General features: G+C 38.8%; 1 protein-coding gene across 1 annotated transcript in view; it reads right to left on the bottom strand.

The window, feature by feature from the left end:
- Positions 1–8,430: 8,430 nt before the first annotated feature.
- The window catches only part of TOMM70 (translocase of outer mitochondrial membrane 70), a 36,860-nt gene continuing 27,683 nt past the window's right edge, over positions 8,431–17,607 (bottom strand). The window contains exons 8-12 of the mRNA XM_003261734.4: positions 17,281–17,388; positions 16,345–16,461; positions 12,476–12,573; positions 11,471–11,593; positions 8,431–8,874 (exon numbers count right to left, since the gene is read on the bottom strand). Coding sequence (XP_003261782.1) covers positions 8,721–8,874; positions 11,471–11,593; positions 12,476–12,573; positions 16,345–16,461; positions 17,281–17,388 — 600 coding nt within the window. The 3' untranslated portion in view covers positions 8,431–8,720. The remainder of the gene's footprint in view (positions 8,875–11,470; positions 11,594–12,475; positions 12,574–16,344; positions 16,462–17,280; positions 17,389–17,607) is intronic.

Raw genomic sequence — 17,607 nt, 5'->3', positions numbered from 1 at the left:
TCTTTTACTCGAAATTACTTCTTTCATTTTTAGACAGAAGCAATCAGACCTCAAAATTACTTGGAGAGTCATCTGGTGTGTGCATTAGTAATTCATAATTCATTCCTTTTTTATTGCTGAGTAGTATACAATTTGTTTGTTCATTTACCTGCTGTTGGAGATTTGGGCTATTTCCAGATTTTGGCTGTTGCAAAAAAGCAACCTCACAGATCCTTTTAAAGGATGTCAGGTGCTTTCAGGTAACCCTAGACTACAGTACCACTGCTATCCTAGCAGGCACACTGAAATAGTTAAGCGTTGTAATAGTGCGAAATCATTTTCTTTTTTAAAAATGTATTTTCTTACTTTTATATATTTTACTCTAGTCTCATGAGATTATTTTCTTTTTTAAATAGAAAGTCTTGCTGTAAAGCCTACATCTGTATAAAAAATGAAAGAATGATCTGGTTGATGTGGATGTGTGGAACCTAGGAACCCTCTCTTGCATTTTCTTATTCCCCAAAAAACTTCCTCTAAAGAGCTGCTCAGAAGTTTGAAAACCAGTGGACAAGCCATCCTAGTTGTCTTGATGCTACAGAAGCAAAGACGCTTTACAGAGATGTTGCATTCCTGTAACAGGTAAGGCAGGTGGATGCTAAAACTTTTTACATTTCTTTTTTTGTTTGTTTGTTTGAGACAGAGTCATGCTGTCGCCCAAGCTGGAGTGCAGTGGCATGATGTTGGTTCACTGCAACCTCTACCTCCTGGGTTCAAACAATTTTCAGGCCTCAGCCTCCTCAGTAGCTGAGACTACAGGCATGTGCCACCATGCCTGGCTAATTTTTGTGTTTTTAGTAGAGACGGTTTCACCATGTTGGCCAGGCTGGTCTTGAACTCCGGACCTCAAGTGATCCACCTGCCTTAGCCTCCCAAAATGCTAGGATTACAGGCATGAGCCACCACGCCCGGTCTAATTTTTGTATTTTTAGTAGAAATGGGGTTTCACCATGTTGGCCAGTCTGATCTCGAACTCCTGGCCTCAAGTGATCCACCAGCCTAGGCCTCCCAAAGTGTTGGGATTACAGACGTGAGCCATGGCACCCAACCTTTTGTTTTTGTTTTTATGTATTTCATTAAATGAATTGTCCTTTCAGTGGTATATCAGGTGATCTTGCCTTCTGGTACTCTTGAAAAATATGAAAAGAAACAACTGAAGTAGGCATCTCCTATAATTAGTATGTAGCATTTTATTCTTAGAAAATGTGTGGTAACCTGGCCCTGGATTTTACTTTTTTGCAAAGTGATATCTGAATAAAATGAACACTGGATTCCCACTTGGAGTGAAAGAACATTGCAATTGAGGCCATGGCTAAGTTTTAACTGCCATACCCCTGTACTCCCTTTCTAATGAATTAGACAATGATGTTTTATTTTTGTTTTTTGTTTTTGCTTAATACTTTGAAGTCTGCTATCACAAGTTGTGAACCTCTATCTCTTGCAGTTTAGGTAAGGCAACACATTTAATGAATTCACATTTAAGTGAATTCCTCACAGGGATGACGAACTCTGTTCAAATAGGTCAGGATGTGCAGTTTGTGGTGAAAGTTCTACTTGACTTTGACCTAGCTGTTTGAAGCTGAGAGCTAACAGATAGTAAGTGTTGCACTGATTGCAAATGAATAAATAAGTAACATTATGGGGTTTTAAATGACCAAGGAGGGAGTAGATTGTGACATCGACTGGGTATTTAGGGAAGGACTCCTTCCTGATACCAAAAGTTAGGTCTGTGCAAAGTACACCAAGTGGAAAAAAGTTGAGACAAGAGTTTAGGTTTCAAGATAAATGTTCTGCTCTATTGGCACTGGTTTTAAGTCTTTTGTGCTACTTTTTAGGCATTGCTGTGTAAGTTTTGGTGGTGCGTGGGTACAATGAAGCCAGGAGGGATAGAAAGGGAAATGATGCATGTGCTGCAGGCTAAACAGGGGCTGTTCCTTATGCCTCATAACCACCTGTGTGTGACAGTTTCACATTTCCTATCAAATTATTATCTTCATTCATTTCTACTTGTGAATGAAGTTCGGAGACTAAGAAAAAGCCAGCTGTTGGAATAGAAAGCACTTTAGGATAAAATGGTCTTGTTAAAATCACCAATTAAAAAGTTAAGCCCCTGATGTACAAATAACTAAAACACATACATACAAAGACACTGCTTCTTGTTCAATGATTTACTTCACAGCTGATTCATAATCAAATGAACAAGAATCTGCAAGAACAGAACATGGTGGGCAGGGTCCAGTAATTCCAAGTGTTGTCATCCTAGCTCTTCCTGAAGTATATTGAATCCTCCAAGTATATCCCATTGTGCTAACTAGGCTTTAAGTCTTTTGTCTGTAGATTCATTCTCAAAGTTTCTCCCTCAGAACAAAGAGCATGCCATCCTGTAAACTACTCTCCCTGATTTTTTTTTCACTCAATTTCTTAAAGTTTCTTTCAGTTGCTTTTCAGACCCTGGCAGCCAGATTCTGCTTTCATCTTTCCAGTGACACTCTTCTGGCAGATTACTAAAGACCGATTCGTAGACCTGTCCATGTGGCCTCTCTCAAACTCAACACCATTCATGTGACCTTGTTCATGCTGCCTCTCTGACCACTTAACATTGTCCCTTAGATGTTAAAGGTCCTTATATTAATAGTTTTATTTTTAGCTCCTTTACGTTTTACATTTTGTCCTGAGGAATCTCAGCTACATGCATGGTCTTCAATATATGCTGATAATTCTCATTCACGTAGCTCTCCTGTTGGCTTTTCCCCACTCGTTTAAAAACAACCACTTCACTTTGCTGGACTCTACCTTGAATGCCTCGTTTTCAGCTCACACTCATGCTGTGCCTTTATTTAGATTTGTTGTGGTTGTTTCCCCACATTCTGGAAAGCTCCTTACCTAAATCCTATTTATTCCTTAATGCTTAGCACAATTTATTACTCTTGTTTCCATGGCACTACATTGTACTTCTGTTTTAGAGACTACCTTCCTCTGAAGCATATGACAGTTTCGTTTACTATCCAGCCCACCAAAACTCAGTTTTCGAGCTCCTCTATATTCATCTTTTTATGGCTAACCCTCACCATCATGAGTGCTTAGTAAATGTTGAGTTGGAATGAATTTATTCCTACAGGTTGCACTTGTTCTCTCACCAAGTTTTCTGGCCAAATAATTCTGGAATGATTTCCTTACCTTAAGGGAGTCTGATCTGGGAAGAGCCTGGGATGTGATGTAACTTCATGTACTGTATAGCTGAATATTCATTTACTTAAGATCTTAGCTCCGTTAGAAAGCAGTGAAAGCAGTGTTGATTTAGAGGCCGGGCATGGCGGCTCACGCCTGTAATGCCAGCACTTTGGGAGGCCGAGACGGGCAGATCACTTAAGGTCAGGAGTTGAAGACCAGCCTGGCCAACATGGCAAAACCCCATCTCTACTAAAAATACAAAAATTACCCGGGTGTGGTGGCGCATGCCTGTGATCCCAGCTACTTGGGAGGGTAAGGCAGGAGGAGGTTACAGTGAGCCAAGATCACACCACTGTACTCCAGCCTGGGCAACAGAGTTAAACTGTATCTCGACCAAAAAAAAAAAAAAAAAAAAAAATGCAGTATTGATTTAGAGCTAAGGTCACCTGATGCTCAGGCCAGTAATATTTCTCCCTGCACCATGTTATTGTCCAAGGCAGACACTGTAATGCTCTACACTGCTGAAAAACTAAGCTTGAGATGCATAAAAGAACACACAGAGATGGGGAGTCAGTTCTCCATACATTTTGTGAGTAGAGGCATTGGTGTTTTGTTCCAAACTATCCAATTGAGAATGTTCGTATAATGACAGCTTTGGAAGATAGAGACTATCTTCCTCTGGATCATAGGACAGATTTGTTTACTATCCGTTACAGTCAAAATAGTGTTTCCCTCTAATGCAAAAGTCAGGCCAGTTTGCTTGTGACCTCATTATATTTGGGCTGTGATGCAAACCCACTGCACGTGCAGTATCCACCTAGCTCGCCCTGTGTCACTCCCATGGGATCTGGGGCTCAAACTCATGTTGCTTGCTATGTTCTAAATAAGTAAGTCTGTTGTCTGACCCAGGAGTCTCATGTCTTCTGCCAGTGTTCAGAAAACTAGTTTTCAAGAAGGGTAACATCTTAGACCTTTTACAGCTCTTGACACAGAGCAATATTAAGAAATAAAATCAGGTAAGTTATTTAATATAGCAGTTCATAATTTAGGCCATGGATCATCTCTGCAGAGAATCCTACCATGCTGCATTCTTGCTTTAAACCTTTCACCCTCTAAAACGATGCCCAAGAGCCAATGTTAGTCATGGTCTTCCTGTATTTGCTCTAAGCTGTTTCATAGCCTTCCAGGACAACACTTGCACAGTCATGTTAATCTTTAAGCACCAACAAAAGAAATGGAGAAATTTGAGCCATGTGTCCTGAGCTCTGAAAGGCAGCAATCATCTTGACCCCTAGCATACACCATGTTCAGCTTCCTCCCCTTGGCCAGGTACCACAGCTACTTCTATCCCAGTGATCAGCAGGCCCTCCAGCATGAAGACCTTTGAGAAGGATCTAAGAGTACTATAAACTGTCAACTCCTAATATGATTTGTGCACTATCATCACCTTGAAGTAAACCAGACTAGTTATTTTCATGCTAAGAGTTGTTTGAAAACAGTGCCTTCTTTTTGATGTCTCTTGTAGGGTACTGGCAGAGGGATCTCAATTTTTACTTTATACCTGAAGGGCAGCTTTTTGGTCTGATAGTTATAGTGCAATCATTCACATTTTAAATCACAAATACCCCCACCTCTTGATGAAAACTCCAGTCTGTGGCATGGGTGTACATTCACTGCCTAAACGACCTTTGGCCAAAATTTGTGTGTATATGAAGTCATTCTACTTTAGCATACTCAAAGGCATTCCTTTAAACCATTTATCTGCTTGTACACAATAGCCAAAGGAATATTTGTTTCTATGGCTGATGTAATAAACTATCACAAATTTAGTGGCTGAAAAAAAGTTATTCTCTTTTACTTTTGGAGTCCAAATTCATGGGGCCAAAACGAAGGTATTGGTGCTCTGCTCTAGGGCAGGATCCGTTTCTTGCCTTTTCCAGTTTCTGGTAGTTGCCAACATTCTTTGGCTTGTGGCCACATCACTCCAGTCTCCTCTGCCTCTGTGGCAACATTGCCATCTCTTCTGTCTGAAACTTTCCTCTTGCATAGACATTTGTGACTGCATTTTAAGGTCACCAGATCATCTAGGATAATCTCCCCTTCTCAAGACCCTTCACTACATCTGCAAAGCCCATTTTTTGCCAACTAAAGTAACATTCACAGGTTGCAGGGATAAGGATGTGGCTATCTTTTGGGGAATCATTACTCATCCTATCAGTGTGGTAAAGCTTGCAAGTAAATTAAAATTTTGTCACTTTGTTCACAAATTGATTTAGCAGAGGATGGGAATAGGACTAATTATAACCCGTATTCCCACAACAACTCCTAAGTAAGTTATTTCCTTATAAATACAAATTCCATACAGAAGAGTCTTGGGTAATTGTTATTCTATACTCATAAGTTTCCTGGTTTGGTTATATTGTCCTCCTGTTATAGTCTTATGATAACAATTAGTTGACTTCTACAGGTACAAACTACTATTTAAACTACAATTTGAGTTCCCAGAGGGCAGAAAGTTCTGTCTGAACTGTTTTACAGCCAAAGTTGCTTTTTATTGTTTTGGGATGTATTCTCTACTTACACCACAATTTTCAAGGATGATTATTTCAGGTATGCTTTCTGAGAGATTCCATGTGGTTGAGAACTATGATCAATCTCACTGGTGAAACCAGATTCAAAATAAACTTACCCACAGGGTCCATGTCTGATTGGCAACCTTCCAGGCTGCTGTGCATGTATGGGTAAGGTAGAGGCAAAGAATGAAATAAGTTGGCTCTACCAGCTCTCCGTGGAGCGTTGTTTCACAGTAGGAGGGGTGGATGCTCTCAACAAACTCCACCATTCATACCAACAAACTTATTTTGCTTCATATACTAACATTTCCAGTATGTTCCTATTTTCAAAGTTATTTTGAGTTCACAAGAGATTCACTGTGAATTTACCCAATAGCATAATAAATGAATAAACTATTTTTTTTTTTTTGAGACAGAGTCTTGCTCTGTTGCCCAGGCTGGAGTGCAATGGCGTGATCTCAGCCGGTTCGCTGCAACCTCTGCCTCCCAGGTTCAAGTGATTCTTCTGCCAGCCTCCCAAGTAGCCGGGAACACAGGCGCCCACCACCACACCCGGCTAATTTTTTGTATTTTTAGTAGAGACAGATTTCACTGTGTTAGCCAGGATGGTCTCGATCTCCTGCCCTCGTGATCTGCCCGCCTCGGCCTGCTGAAGTGCTGGGATTACAGGCGTGAGCCACCATGCCCAGCCTAAACTACCTATCTTTCTATTTAAAGAATAGATAGAAGAGCTTGAATGTAATATTTATTTGGTGAATTTACATGTGAGGTCATTTACAAAAGAAAGATACAGACAGATGCAGCTTTCAGTGCAGTTTCAAATATTTTCACAACAGGCAATAGTCCATGAGAATTTGGAATGACAGTATAGAATGGCACATGCTTCAGTTTCCTTTGTGTTTCTCTACCCAACCCCACGGTGAAAGAAGGGAGAAGAGTAGAAGAAAATGTCAGTGTTAATGTAAATACAGCCATGCAAATAAAAACTTTTTTAAAGTCAGAGGTCATTCAGAGATGTAGAACATTTCTGTATTTGGGGGTTCTCAGAAGGTGCATAATTTAAAAACAAAATGCAGCGATGCAAATAAAAACTTTTTTAAAGTCAGAGGTCATTCAGAGACGTAGAACATTTCTGTATTTGGGGGTTCTCAGAAGGTGCATAATTTAAAAACAAAATGCAGCAGTCTCAAACTTCCCATCATCCAAATCATCGTGAATTATATTAACTGCACCAACTAATTAGTGGCCTCCTCAATATTTTCTAAAGATTGACTTTGAAAGGGAGTCATTTCTAATAGTTTCTAAAAAAGATAGCATTTGTAGACAAATCTTTTTGGTTTCAACAGAATTAAGCACACTTAAGGGGTGTAAAAATGCTCCTTTACTCCCAACAGTGTAAACCATAATTATAATTCGTTCTTAAATAAACCTCTCCCCATCCTGAGTATTTCAAAACAAAAGACACCTGAAGAACACAACCCTTCCCTCACCAGAAAAATCTAGCATATAAGCAAAAGGATGGTCTATAAAAGTGGAAAATGGAAATAAATTGTAAAGTGATTTCTAAGTAAGGAGGTGGAGTAAAGCTAAAACACTGTCGGTATCCCTAGTGAAGACCTGGACCTGGGTAGTTAGTCCTTAGAGATCAAGGTTAGCTCACTACAGAAAAAGCACTCTACATGTCCTCAGCATCTTCAAAAATAAGTGGCTCAAAATTCCTTAAGCACATGTAGCCATAGTTAAAGCACTGAACTTGTTATTTCAGGAAATACTATGCTCTGGCTCCAAGTCTTACATCCTTTTTGACCCTTTAGCCACATGTCCTTCACTAGAAATTTTAAGCTATTTAAATACTCCCATATACCACACTTACTCTACCTTTATTTGGGTTTTACATACAAGCAATCTGCACTTTGATTTTAAAAAAGTTCTAAAATTTTTTAAAGAGATGGGGTTTGCTATATTGCCCAGGCTGGAGTGCAGTGGCTATTTGCAGGTGCAATCATCATGGCACATTACAACCTCGAGCTCCTGGTCTCATGCCTCTTGCCTCAGCCTCCCAAGTAGGTGAGACTATAAATAGTATATACAGTGCCACTGTACCCTCTATCCTACACTTTTAAAAGCTCACCATTAAATAGTACTAATTATTATAGAAAATAGTCACAGACAATTATAAACACACTTCTGTTTCATCTTACCTCTTTGTCTGGTCCACTCCCCCATCAATACTGTCTTCCAGCACATATATCAATTAGAATATTTTGCATCTACATAATTTACTGTAAGAAAATCTGCTGTTGTGGACTTTAAGAAGAATGTACACTATCCACTAGAGTGGAAAGGGGCCAAGAGGATTAATAAGTGCCACCAAGTTTCTAAAACTGCAGAATCAGAGGCATTGTGCATGCTGACAATGGTTTAAAGGGTCTCTCAATTTTACTTTAATCCCCCATTTAACCTGTTTCTTTCAAAAAATCAATTGAAAGCCGTTAATTGAATATAAATCTATTTTACAGCATTTACTACGTTAATTTAAAAATCAACATGCTGTAAAATACTTACATTATTCACACATATATATAAAGACGAAATCATCCAGAACATAATCAACCCCCAACACCCATTAAAAAAAAAATCAACAAATCAGTTTTTATTTGCATGGCCAATTATCATTTGTACTCTTTGCAACTTTATTTAAAAATCCCTTTAACATGTTCTAATCTTTTGTTGCACAGGATATAAAAGCTGCAAGACTGCAAACTTCCTTCAACAGCCACACCCACAACACCTAGACATGAAACAGATGTAACAAATAACAACACCACAAACAGAAATACTAATTTCCACCATTCAACACAGTTCATGACAGTGTCTTTAGGGTTCAGCTGAAGAGGGGGTAAACTTTTAAAAAGAGGATCAGTCTGCTTTCCCCCTGTTTTATAATGTTGGTGGTTTTAATCCGTATTTCTTTGCAACTTCTGTCTGGGCATGGGCGGCATCACAAAGTGAATACAGATGGGCCATCTCCATTTCCGATTTGGCCAGGTTAATAGCTTTGTTGAACATGTCAATGGCTTTCTCCATGTTTCCTCTAAAAGAACAAAATTTTTAAGTCTCAGATTCAACAAGCACTTCACAATATTCAATGAAGGTTGTAAGTGATGCTACATGAAGTCTGACCACTAAGCTTCTACTATGATTCTAGTAAAATGCTTCTTTTAAAATAAACAAGAGTACCTACCACATTGAAAGCACTCAATGATGTCAACTACTATTACAAATACTATGTGCTTACATTATATCCCTTGTATTCTGTGTTTACTGATAAGAACAGTGAGACTAGGGAAATTAATTGGCTTATTTAAAATCACAATTCCATCTGGTTCCTAAATTCTACGTGTTTCTACTGTTAACATGAGACTCCTTTAGAAAGCAGTGACATAATGTCGGGACACTAATGACATGCAAGGGCCTCACCTTAAGACTGATGTGGGCCCACCTCTTTCTGTTTCATCTCTTACCAGCATGTCCCCAACCCCATGCACCTCTACTCTTCAGGCAGTCTATGTGAGTTCCTTGATTGTGCTGCACACTCACACCTACTCAATAAATACTCAAGATTTATTGCCTCTGCCTGATTCTGGTCAAATCCACAGCAATCTAAGAACCAACTGTTTTAAGTAACTAGTATTAGCTACATATATATGCAATCCTACAAAGAATATTAAGTCCCTACTCTCTCTATATATATACCTGCATATACAGAGAGTCTAACTGGCATACATGTTAGTAAGGTACATTTTACTGGCATATGTGCCAGTTAGACTCTTTATATGCCAGTAAAAGGTACCACTAGGGTGACTATATTTAATCTCCTATTACAATATATGGCAACGTGATAGACTTATTTTTAAAAAAAACTTTTTTCAAGAGTTCATGTTCTGGCATTAGGCCAACAGCTAGCAGATCTGCAAAATCCTAGGATAATCTGCAATTTCATTTATTCAAATTCACTTATTTAATTGTAAGGTTCAGAATGGATTTTTTAAAAGTTCAATTAACATGTGAACAAAATTCCATCAAACCTTAAATCAGAGGTCTTTAATTAACCCAGGATCTATGAAAGCCTTAAATTAAAAGCAAAGTGTTTTTGTGTGCATTATTCTAAGAAGAATCCACAGCTTTGCTCAAAAAAGATTAAGAACTACCACCCTATCCTATTCTAGTACAAGAATATTTTATTCACATTAACAAATTAGCAATGAAGAAATAATTTAGGCCAGGTGCAGTGGCTCACACCTGTAATCCCAGCACTTCAGGAGGCTGAGATGGGCAAATCACTTGAGGCCAAGAGTTTGAGACCATCCTGGCCAACATGGCAAAAGCCCATCTCTGCTAAAAATACAAAAAGTTAGCTGGGCATGGTGGTGTGTGCCTGTAGTTCCAGCTACTTGGGTGGCTGAGGTACAAGAATCGCTTGAACCCGGGAGGCAGACGTTGCAGAGTCAAGATTGTGCCACTGTACTCCAGCCTGGGCTAGAGACTCTGTCTCACAAAAAGAAGAAAAAAAAAAACTTAATATTTACATGCCACTGTGGGTACAGAATGGTTCAAAAGAAACACAATTTTTTTTTACCAGCCTATATATATTCTGCCTACTGTAGAGCAGGGAGAGGACTACAGGAGGGGCTGAATGATAGGGAATTAAGAAAACTCATGCTGCTTCCTGACAAGTGATAATGCCAAGATCAGTGACTGTGGTATCAGTGATACATGAGCTCAAACCCTGTCTTCTCTATTGGCTTACTGTGCAACCTTGTAAACCTAAGCACTCTGGGCATCAGTTAAATTAGGGATCATATAATCTCCACCTTTATAAAGATGGGGATGAAGAGTAATTGAAATAGTACTCAGAAAACATCTAAAGTTTAGTACTTGGCCTGGAGTAGGAAACTCAAATGAATGGCAATGCCAATATTAAGATGGTATACAATAAACCCCATATATAAAACAGCTGTCACCTTTTAATGGCAGATCTTAAGAGCAACTCTGGATAAACATTTATACAAAATAAGAGGTTAAGGACAGAGATGCAGGCCGGGCGTGGTGGCTCACGCTTGTAATCCCAGCACTTTGGGAGGCCGAGGCGGGCGGATCACGAGGTCAGGAGATCGAGACCACGGTGAAACCCCGTCTCTACTAAAAATACAAAAAATTAGCCGGGCGTGGTGGCGGGCGCCTGTAGTCCCAGCTACTCGGAGAGGCTGAGGCAGGAGAATGGCATGAACCCGGGAGGCGGAGCTTGCAGTGAGCCAAGATCGCGCCACTGCACTCCAGCCTGGGCGACACAGCGAGACTCTGTCTCAAAAAAAAAAAAAAAAAAAAAAAAAAAAAAAAAAAAAGGACAGAGATGCAAAAAATGTTCTTATCCAACTCAGGGGACTCTGAGTTGATGTTGCAACTTGCCCAGTCATTCGGCTGGATGCTTCTTTGGGGGAGGGTCCAGATTTTCTGGCAACTTAGCTACCAATCCTTATGTCACTGCCTAAGCACATTTTTTTTCCAACATGAATAATACAGGTGAAAAGAGGAAAGAACATAACAGACTTTAACATGTACATAATAAGAACAAAAAGCTAAATATCTATGGAGCTACCATACATTTCCTAACAGACTCCAGAAGTTACCTTTGTACTTCAATAGTTCCCATGGTTTCATAGGCAAAATCACATTTATTGTCAATTTCAATAGCCTTGCTGATAAGTTCCAAACCTCTATCCAGATCTTGCTTCCACTGAAGTTGAAGTAAACTGCAAATGCAAAAAAATAGCCAGATGTGACCATGGCCCAGTATCAGTAGGAATACACATACATTAATATGACTCGATTTCTGCCTTCAATGAACTTACAAGTTAACTTATAAGGAAAAACAAAACCTAAAGCAATATATAATCAGCATCAAATTGTGTTTTTTTTTCCTCAACTTATATTGGTTTGCTAGTCTAAGTTCCTTATTACAAAAAGTGTTCAATGGTCTAGGCTCTATTACCAATCTTGCATCCCTTATTTTTCACTTTATATAAATTTAAGTGAAGTTTCTTAGGATAATTCAAGTATGCAAGGACACAAACACTTGTGTATGCTTCCTATTTTGATACAAGCAACAGCTGACAGGATGTTCAGTTTGAAATTAAAACCTTTAACATAGAGCAAGAATAGTACATTAATTTCTTTTTGTTTTTTTTTGAGACAGAGCCTCACTCTGCCGCCCAGGCTGGAGAGCAGTGGTGCAATCTTGGCTCACTGCAACCTCTGCCTCCTGGTTTCAAGCGATTCTCACTCCTTAGCCTCCTGAGTAGCTGGGAATCGGGCATGTGCCACCACACCTGGCTAATTTTTTGTAGTTTTAGTAGACACCGGGTTTCACCATGTTGGTCAGGAGGGTTTCGAACTCCCAACCTCAGATGATTTGCTTGCCTTGGCCTCCCAAAGTACTAGGATTACAGGTGTGAGCCACTGCGCCTGGCATCCTTAACTAATTTCTATAAGAATGAAAAGAAATCCAGGAGCATTAAGAAGTTTGTCAATTAACTTCTCTACCATAGTCCCCTTCCTCAGTGGCCAAAATAAATACATTTTATTACTATGCAAGAAATTTGTTATCTCATTGGAACAATCACAAAAATACATACCCTTTATGAACATATGTTGTGGCATTATCTGGTTCCAAATCAATACACTTATCATACATTTCATCAGCTTTACCAAACTGTTGTTGATCTGTTAATGCCTATGTGAGGAGATACTTCAGTTATATTAAGGTAACTGTCAACCTAAGCAGTTAAAAGTATACTTATTATTCATTATAAAAATTTACTTCATTTATTCATTATTACAAAATTATCATGTTTTGGGGATACAGACTGATTTACATTTTACATCTTAATTATCGGAGTTTTTAGGTGGCACTGCTATAAATATGAAATCTTAACTGTCCTCTTTCTTCAGCAAGTGGTTAGTTATATGCCATAGCAGATAATCTCTGGTAAACTGTTCAATACAGATAATCCCATTCTTAGTGACAGCTCTAATATCACATTCTCATAGGTACAGTCACATCACTTATTCATAATTTATCATAATACAGCCCAAGGGAATTTTTTTTTTTTTTTTTTTTGAGATAGAGTTTCATTCTTGTCACCCAGGCTGGGGTACAGTGGTGCAATCTCTACTTTCTGCAACTTCCGCTTCTTGGGTTCAAGCGATCCCCCGCCTCAGCCTCCTGAGTAGCTGGGACTACAGGCACGCAACACCTTGCCTGGCTAATTTTTGTATTTTTAGTAGAGATGGGGTTTCACCATGTTGGCCAGGTTGGTCTCGAACTCATGACCTCAGGTGATCCACCCACCCCGGCCTCCCAAAGTTCTGGGATTACAGGAGTGAGCCACCACACCTGGCCAGGGAATTATCTTAAGGGCAATATTCATTTGGAAGTACAAGTTAAGATGTATGTGTTAAATGTCTTCAGAGCTATTTCTTTAAAATTATTGATTTTTTAAAAAGCAGCTGTAACTGTTTCAACTCATATATCTCCAAAACTAATTCCCTAATATTATCTATAATACCTAGCCCATACTCAGTTAACCCCAGTTATTTATAAGATGACTTTTTTTTTTTTTTTTTTTTTGAGACGGAGTCTCGCTCTGTTGCCCAGGCTGGAGTGCAGTGGCGCTATCTCGGCTCACTGCAAGCTCCGCCTCCTGGGTTCACGCCATTCTCCTGCCTCAGCCTCTCGGAGTAGCTGGGACTACAGGCGCCCGCCACCACGCCCGGCTAATTTTTTGTATTTTTAGTAGAGACGGGGTTTCACCGTGGTCTCGATCTCCTGACCTCGTGATCCGCCTGCCTCGGCCTCCCAAAGTGCTGGGATTACAAGCGTGAGCCACCACGCCCGGCCTATAAGATGACTTTTAAGAACTATGTGAGTCATTATATTTAGCTGTATGGCTCTTAGTCTTTTCATATCTAAAATAAGCCAACTTAAATGAAATATTTTAAAAATCACTCTTAAAAATATCAAAGAAATATAGTCAGCACATCTTCTTTATAATAAAAATCAGAAAGATATAGAAAGTAGAAATATTTTTATAGCTTCCACCATTGTGAGCATGGATGCCTTCCTGATATATTTATCTATCTCTATTTACTTCCCTATTTGTTTTCTTTCACATGGTTGAGTTCACTTTGTATACAATTTTCCCTTTAATAATAGGCAGTGCTATATCTTGCTTTGTAACTTTAATGTATTTGTAACTTTTAATGGCTACAAAATATACCATTAAGTGAGTGTACACAATTCTGCAAACATAATTCAATCTTCTGTTAACATCTAGGATTTTCCCCAATTGTTTGTCATAGTTAACAATAATGTAATAAATACTTATTTTGAAAACAAAAGCAGCGGCTATAATCAACTATTTTAAGGCAAATCCCACGGCTGAAATGGAAGGCACAGTTCTGTGGATATCAGACTACGCTCAAGCTGTAATTTTGCGAGTTGGCCAGCATCTACGCCAAAGTTTGAGGGCCAAAAAAGTTACACTAAGTATATATACACACACATACACATACACACACACGTACCGTATGCATATATAAAGTTACATATACCATATAGTGAAGCAAAAATTAGAAAACAGACCAAAGAAAAGAAATTTGAGTGCAAACTGACTGTAATAATGCTAATACTGATGAGAAGACAGCTCATACAAACCAAACCTATCTTGAAGGCAGAACGGTAATAGGGAAATATGCTATTGGGAAAGTTCTGCAGAACAGTTGTTCCCCAGTAGTGTTTGCTATTCGGTGGCCTTTGCTCTTCTAGATGCTTAGAGAAATCTGCACCAAAAAAGCCCTTCTGAATTCCATGACAATGATGAGGATGTTGCTGTCATTTCCTGGTTTGTTACTAATTATAAGGCATAAACTCAAGTGTACCCATTCATAGGATTAAAATGTACACTTTAATGTAGTTATATATAAGACCTACCTCTAAATAACAGATCCAACACAAATCAATTTTCTCATAGTTCCACCCTCAATAAACCCTTAAAATCCTTGTGAAATTGTTCTTATAACCTGCCTAGAGATACCATGAAGGAAATTAAAAACAAAATAAGCATCCTTAAGAATGGTTTAAGGAGAGGGGTCAACCAGGGATGGTATATATTTTTTTTTTTTTGGAAATGGAGTCTCACTCTGTTGCCCAGGCTGGAATGCAGTAGTGCAATCTCAGCTCACTGCAACCTTGGCCTCCCGGGTTCAAGCGATTCTCCTACCTCAGCCTCCCGAGTTGCTGGGATAACAGATGTGTGCCAAACCACACCCAGCTATTTTTGTTTATTTTTAGTAGAGATGGCGTTTCTCCATGCTGGCCAGGCTAGTCTCAAACTCCTGGCTCAAATGATCTGCCTGCCTCAGCCTCCCAAAGTGCTGGGATTGCAGGCAGGAGCCACCACACCCAGCCAGGGGATGGCAATTTGTTATCGTTTCCTATTTCTGTGCTGTGGGGAAAAACCCAACATGTCTTTTGTAATTAAAAAGAAAAAAAAAGAAAAATAAATTATATAGAGCAGCAGTCCCCAACACTTTCCCAGCACTTTTGGCACTACGGACCGGTTTTGTGGAAGACAATTTTTGCATGGATGGGGGTGGGAGGAGGAGGGATGGTTTTGGGATGAAACTGTTCCACCTCAGATCATCAGACATGAGAATCTAATGCTGCTGCAGATTTGACAGTGACAGGAGGTGGAGCTCAGGTGGTAATGCTTGCCCAATGCTCACCTGCTGTGCAGCCCCATTCCTAAGAGGCCACGAAGCAGCTGTACCCCTGATACACAGTATTGAGATGGCTAGTTTATGTAGACACCAAAACCAATTTTCAGCTTTAAGAAAGAAAACTGAGTCATTCAGAGATCATTTATTTGAGGGGAAAATGTATGACCGTCACTACAAGAAGCTAATCATTTTCATTTAAATGGATGATTTAAAACTAAGAAGTTTTCAAGAATTTCAGACAATAAAAAAATTCAGATTTAAATCCTGCTTTCCATAACTTCAATCCTAAACCAAGAGAGTTTCAAGAATTTTAGATAAAGCAAAGATAAATTAAAATAAACTGTTATAACAACCTAGCCATATAAAAAGGCAGTGACCAAATAGAAAGAAAAGCCTTTCCGTGGATATTTTCTCCACCAATTGCATACGGTAAATTTTCCTAAGGTAATTACTTTTTGCAAAACCAATCCAAATGAAGACAGGAGAGAAATTCTCGCCTTAAGCTTCCCCATATTGAGTTTAGGGCCATGATTTCCAAATTGTGTAACAAAGGAGCCTCTTCTGAGGTGATTCAGGACCAACCAGGGGCCATGAGAATCAATTCAGGAACAAAGCCACCAGCTTCCAAAGAAGCTGCAACCATGATAGCACTGCTTTCTGATTTCCATACTGAGATTTAGCATATGCATGCAGTTATTTTTTAAAAGCCTGAAAAAACATTTACCTGGGCATATAGTGCATAGCCTTCGGCACACCTTGGAAATTTCTTTATGACCTCTTCAAAACCTTTCATAGCTGCTTGGATTTGTGAAGAGTTGTTTCCCGTATATGCCTGGCGGTACTATAAAAAATCAAAACAGGCCTGTCAAATCAAGAACTCAAAAACTCACGGAATGTTAACATAAACACACAAAATTACATAAATATTTCCAAAAAAACAGGTGATGTGCTAACATAATCTGCAGCATCCAAAAGGGTTCCAAGTAGGTATCTCAGCAGCAGAGAGGCAAAGGTTATGTACAACTAGGACTCCATGGCCACTATACAATTTCAAGATGTTCAATACTGTAGAAGAGGGCATACTAATTTGTAAGACGTGAACTTGGCAATAAATGAATTTTAAATCTAGTAAAATTTTTGTCATTTTTTTCATTTATAATATATATTTGTGACACAATTTCTTCCTTTAAACTGAAAATTCTTTTAGGACTCTAGCCATACAGCTAACTGGAAGTATCTTATTTTACTAGAAAAATTTTTACTTAAAAAAAAAAAAAAACACAACCTTTTGAGCTTTATGTTTCTGAATATTAAGAAACAGTTCTATGAAGCAGGGGTGAGAGAGCAAGTTACATGGTGTCATGTTTACAGAGTATTTCCTCAAAATGTTTTTGCTCTTTGTATTGATTTATGGTGAAGCAGGGAGACCAGTTCTGTTTAGGGAAGTATAAAATCAGGGACAAACATCTATCAAGATGAACTCAAACAAATGTGCAGAGAAATACAAGAGCTAGGTATCAATCAGCACCTTTTTTCCTCAGTAGTTATCCTTTGGGAAAGAAAGAAAGAGAAGACTTTGTAGACAATGAGATACTCATTTTTGTTGACACTGGAAAATAAAAGTGATGTTTAGGAAAATACAAAAGAAAGTAGTACCTACCAATGCAAAACATTTCTGTGCTTGTGCCAGAGCAGACTCAGGTCTTAACCTAATACATTCATCAAAATCTGCCACTGCTTCTTCAACTTGATCAAGGAGTATTTTCAGCTAAGAAAAAAATACGTAAATAAATGTAATTCAACTAGGTGCACCAGTTAAGTATGTTCTGTGTCTCATCTCTATTATTACATCTCAGCATAATGCTGAGCATGTAGTAATTATTCAATATATAATTACTTTCTAGAAACAGCAAATTTAAAAATCTTGAAATTTAAAAGGCAAGATGCCAAAACATAAAAATGGTATCCAACTTTTAGAAAGTATTAC

Source organism: Nomascus leucogenys, chromosome 21, assembly GCF_006542625.1.
Source record: "Nomascus leucogenys isolate Asia chromosome 21, Asia_NLE_v1, whole genome shotgun sequence".
Classification (NCBI taxonomy): domain Eukaryota; kingdom Metazoa; phylum Chordata; class Mammalia; order Primates; family Hylobatidae; genus Nomascus; species Nomascus leucogenys.
The sequence above is the reverse complement of the archived record's forward strand: the minus strand, read 5'-3'. Positions and strand labels throughout refer to the sequence as shown.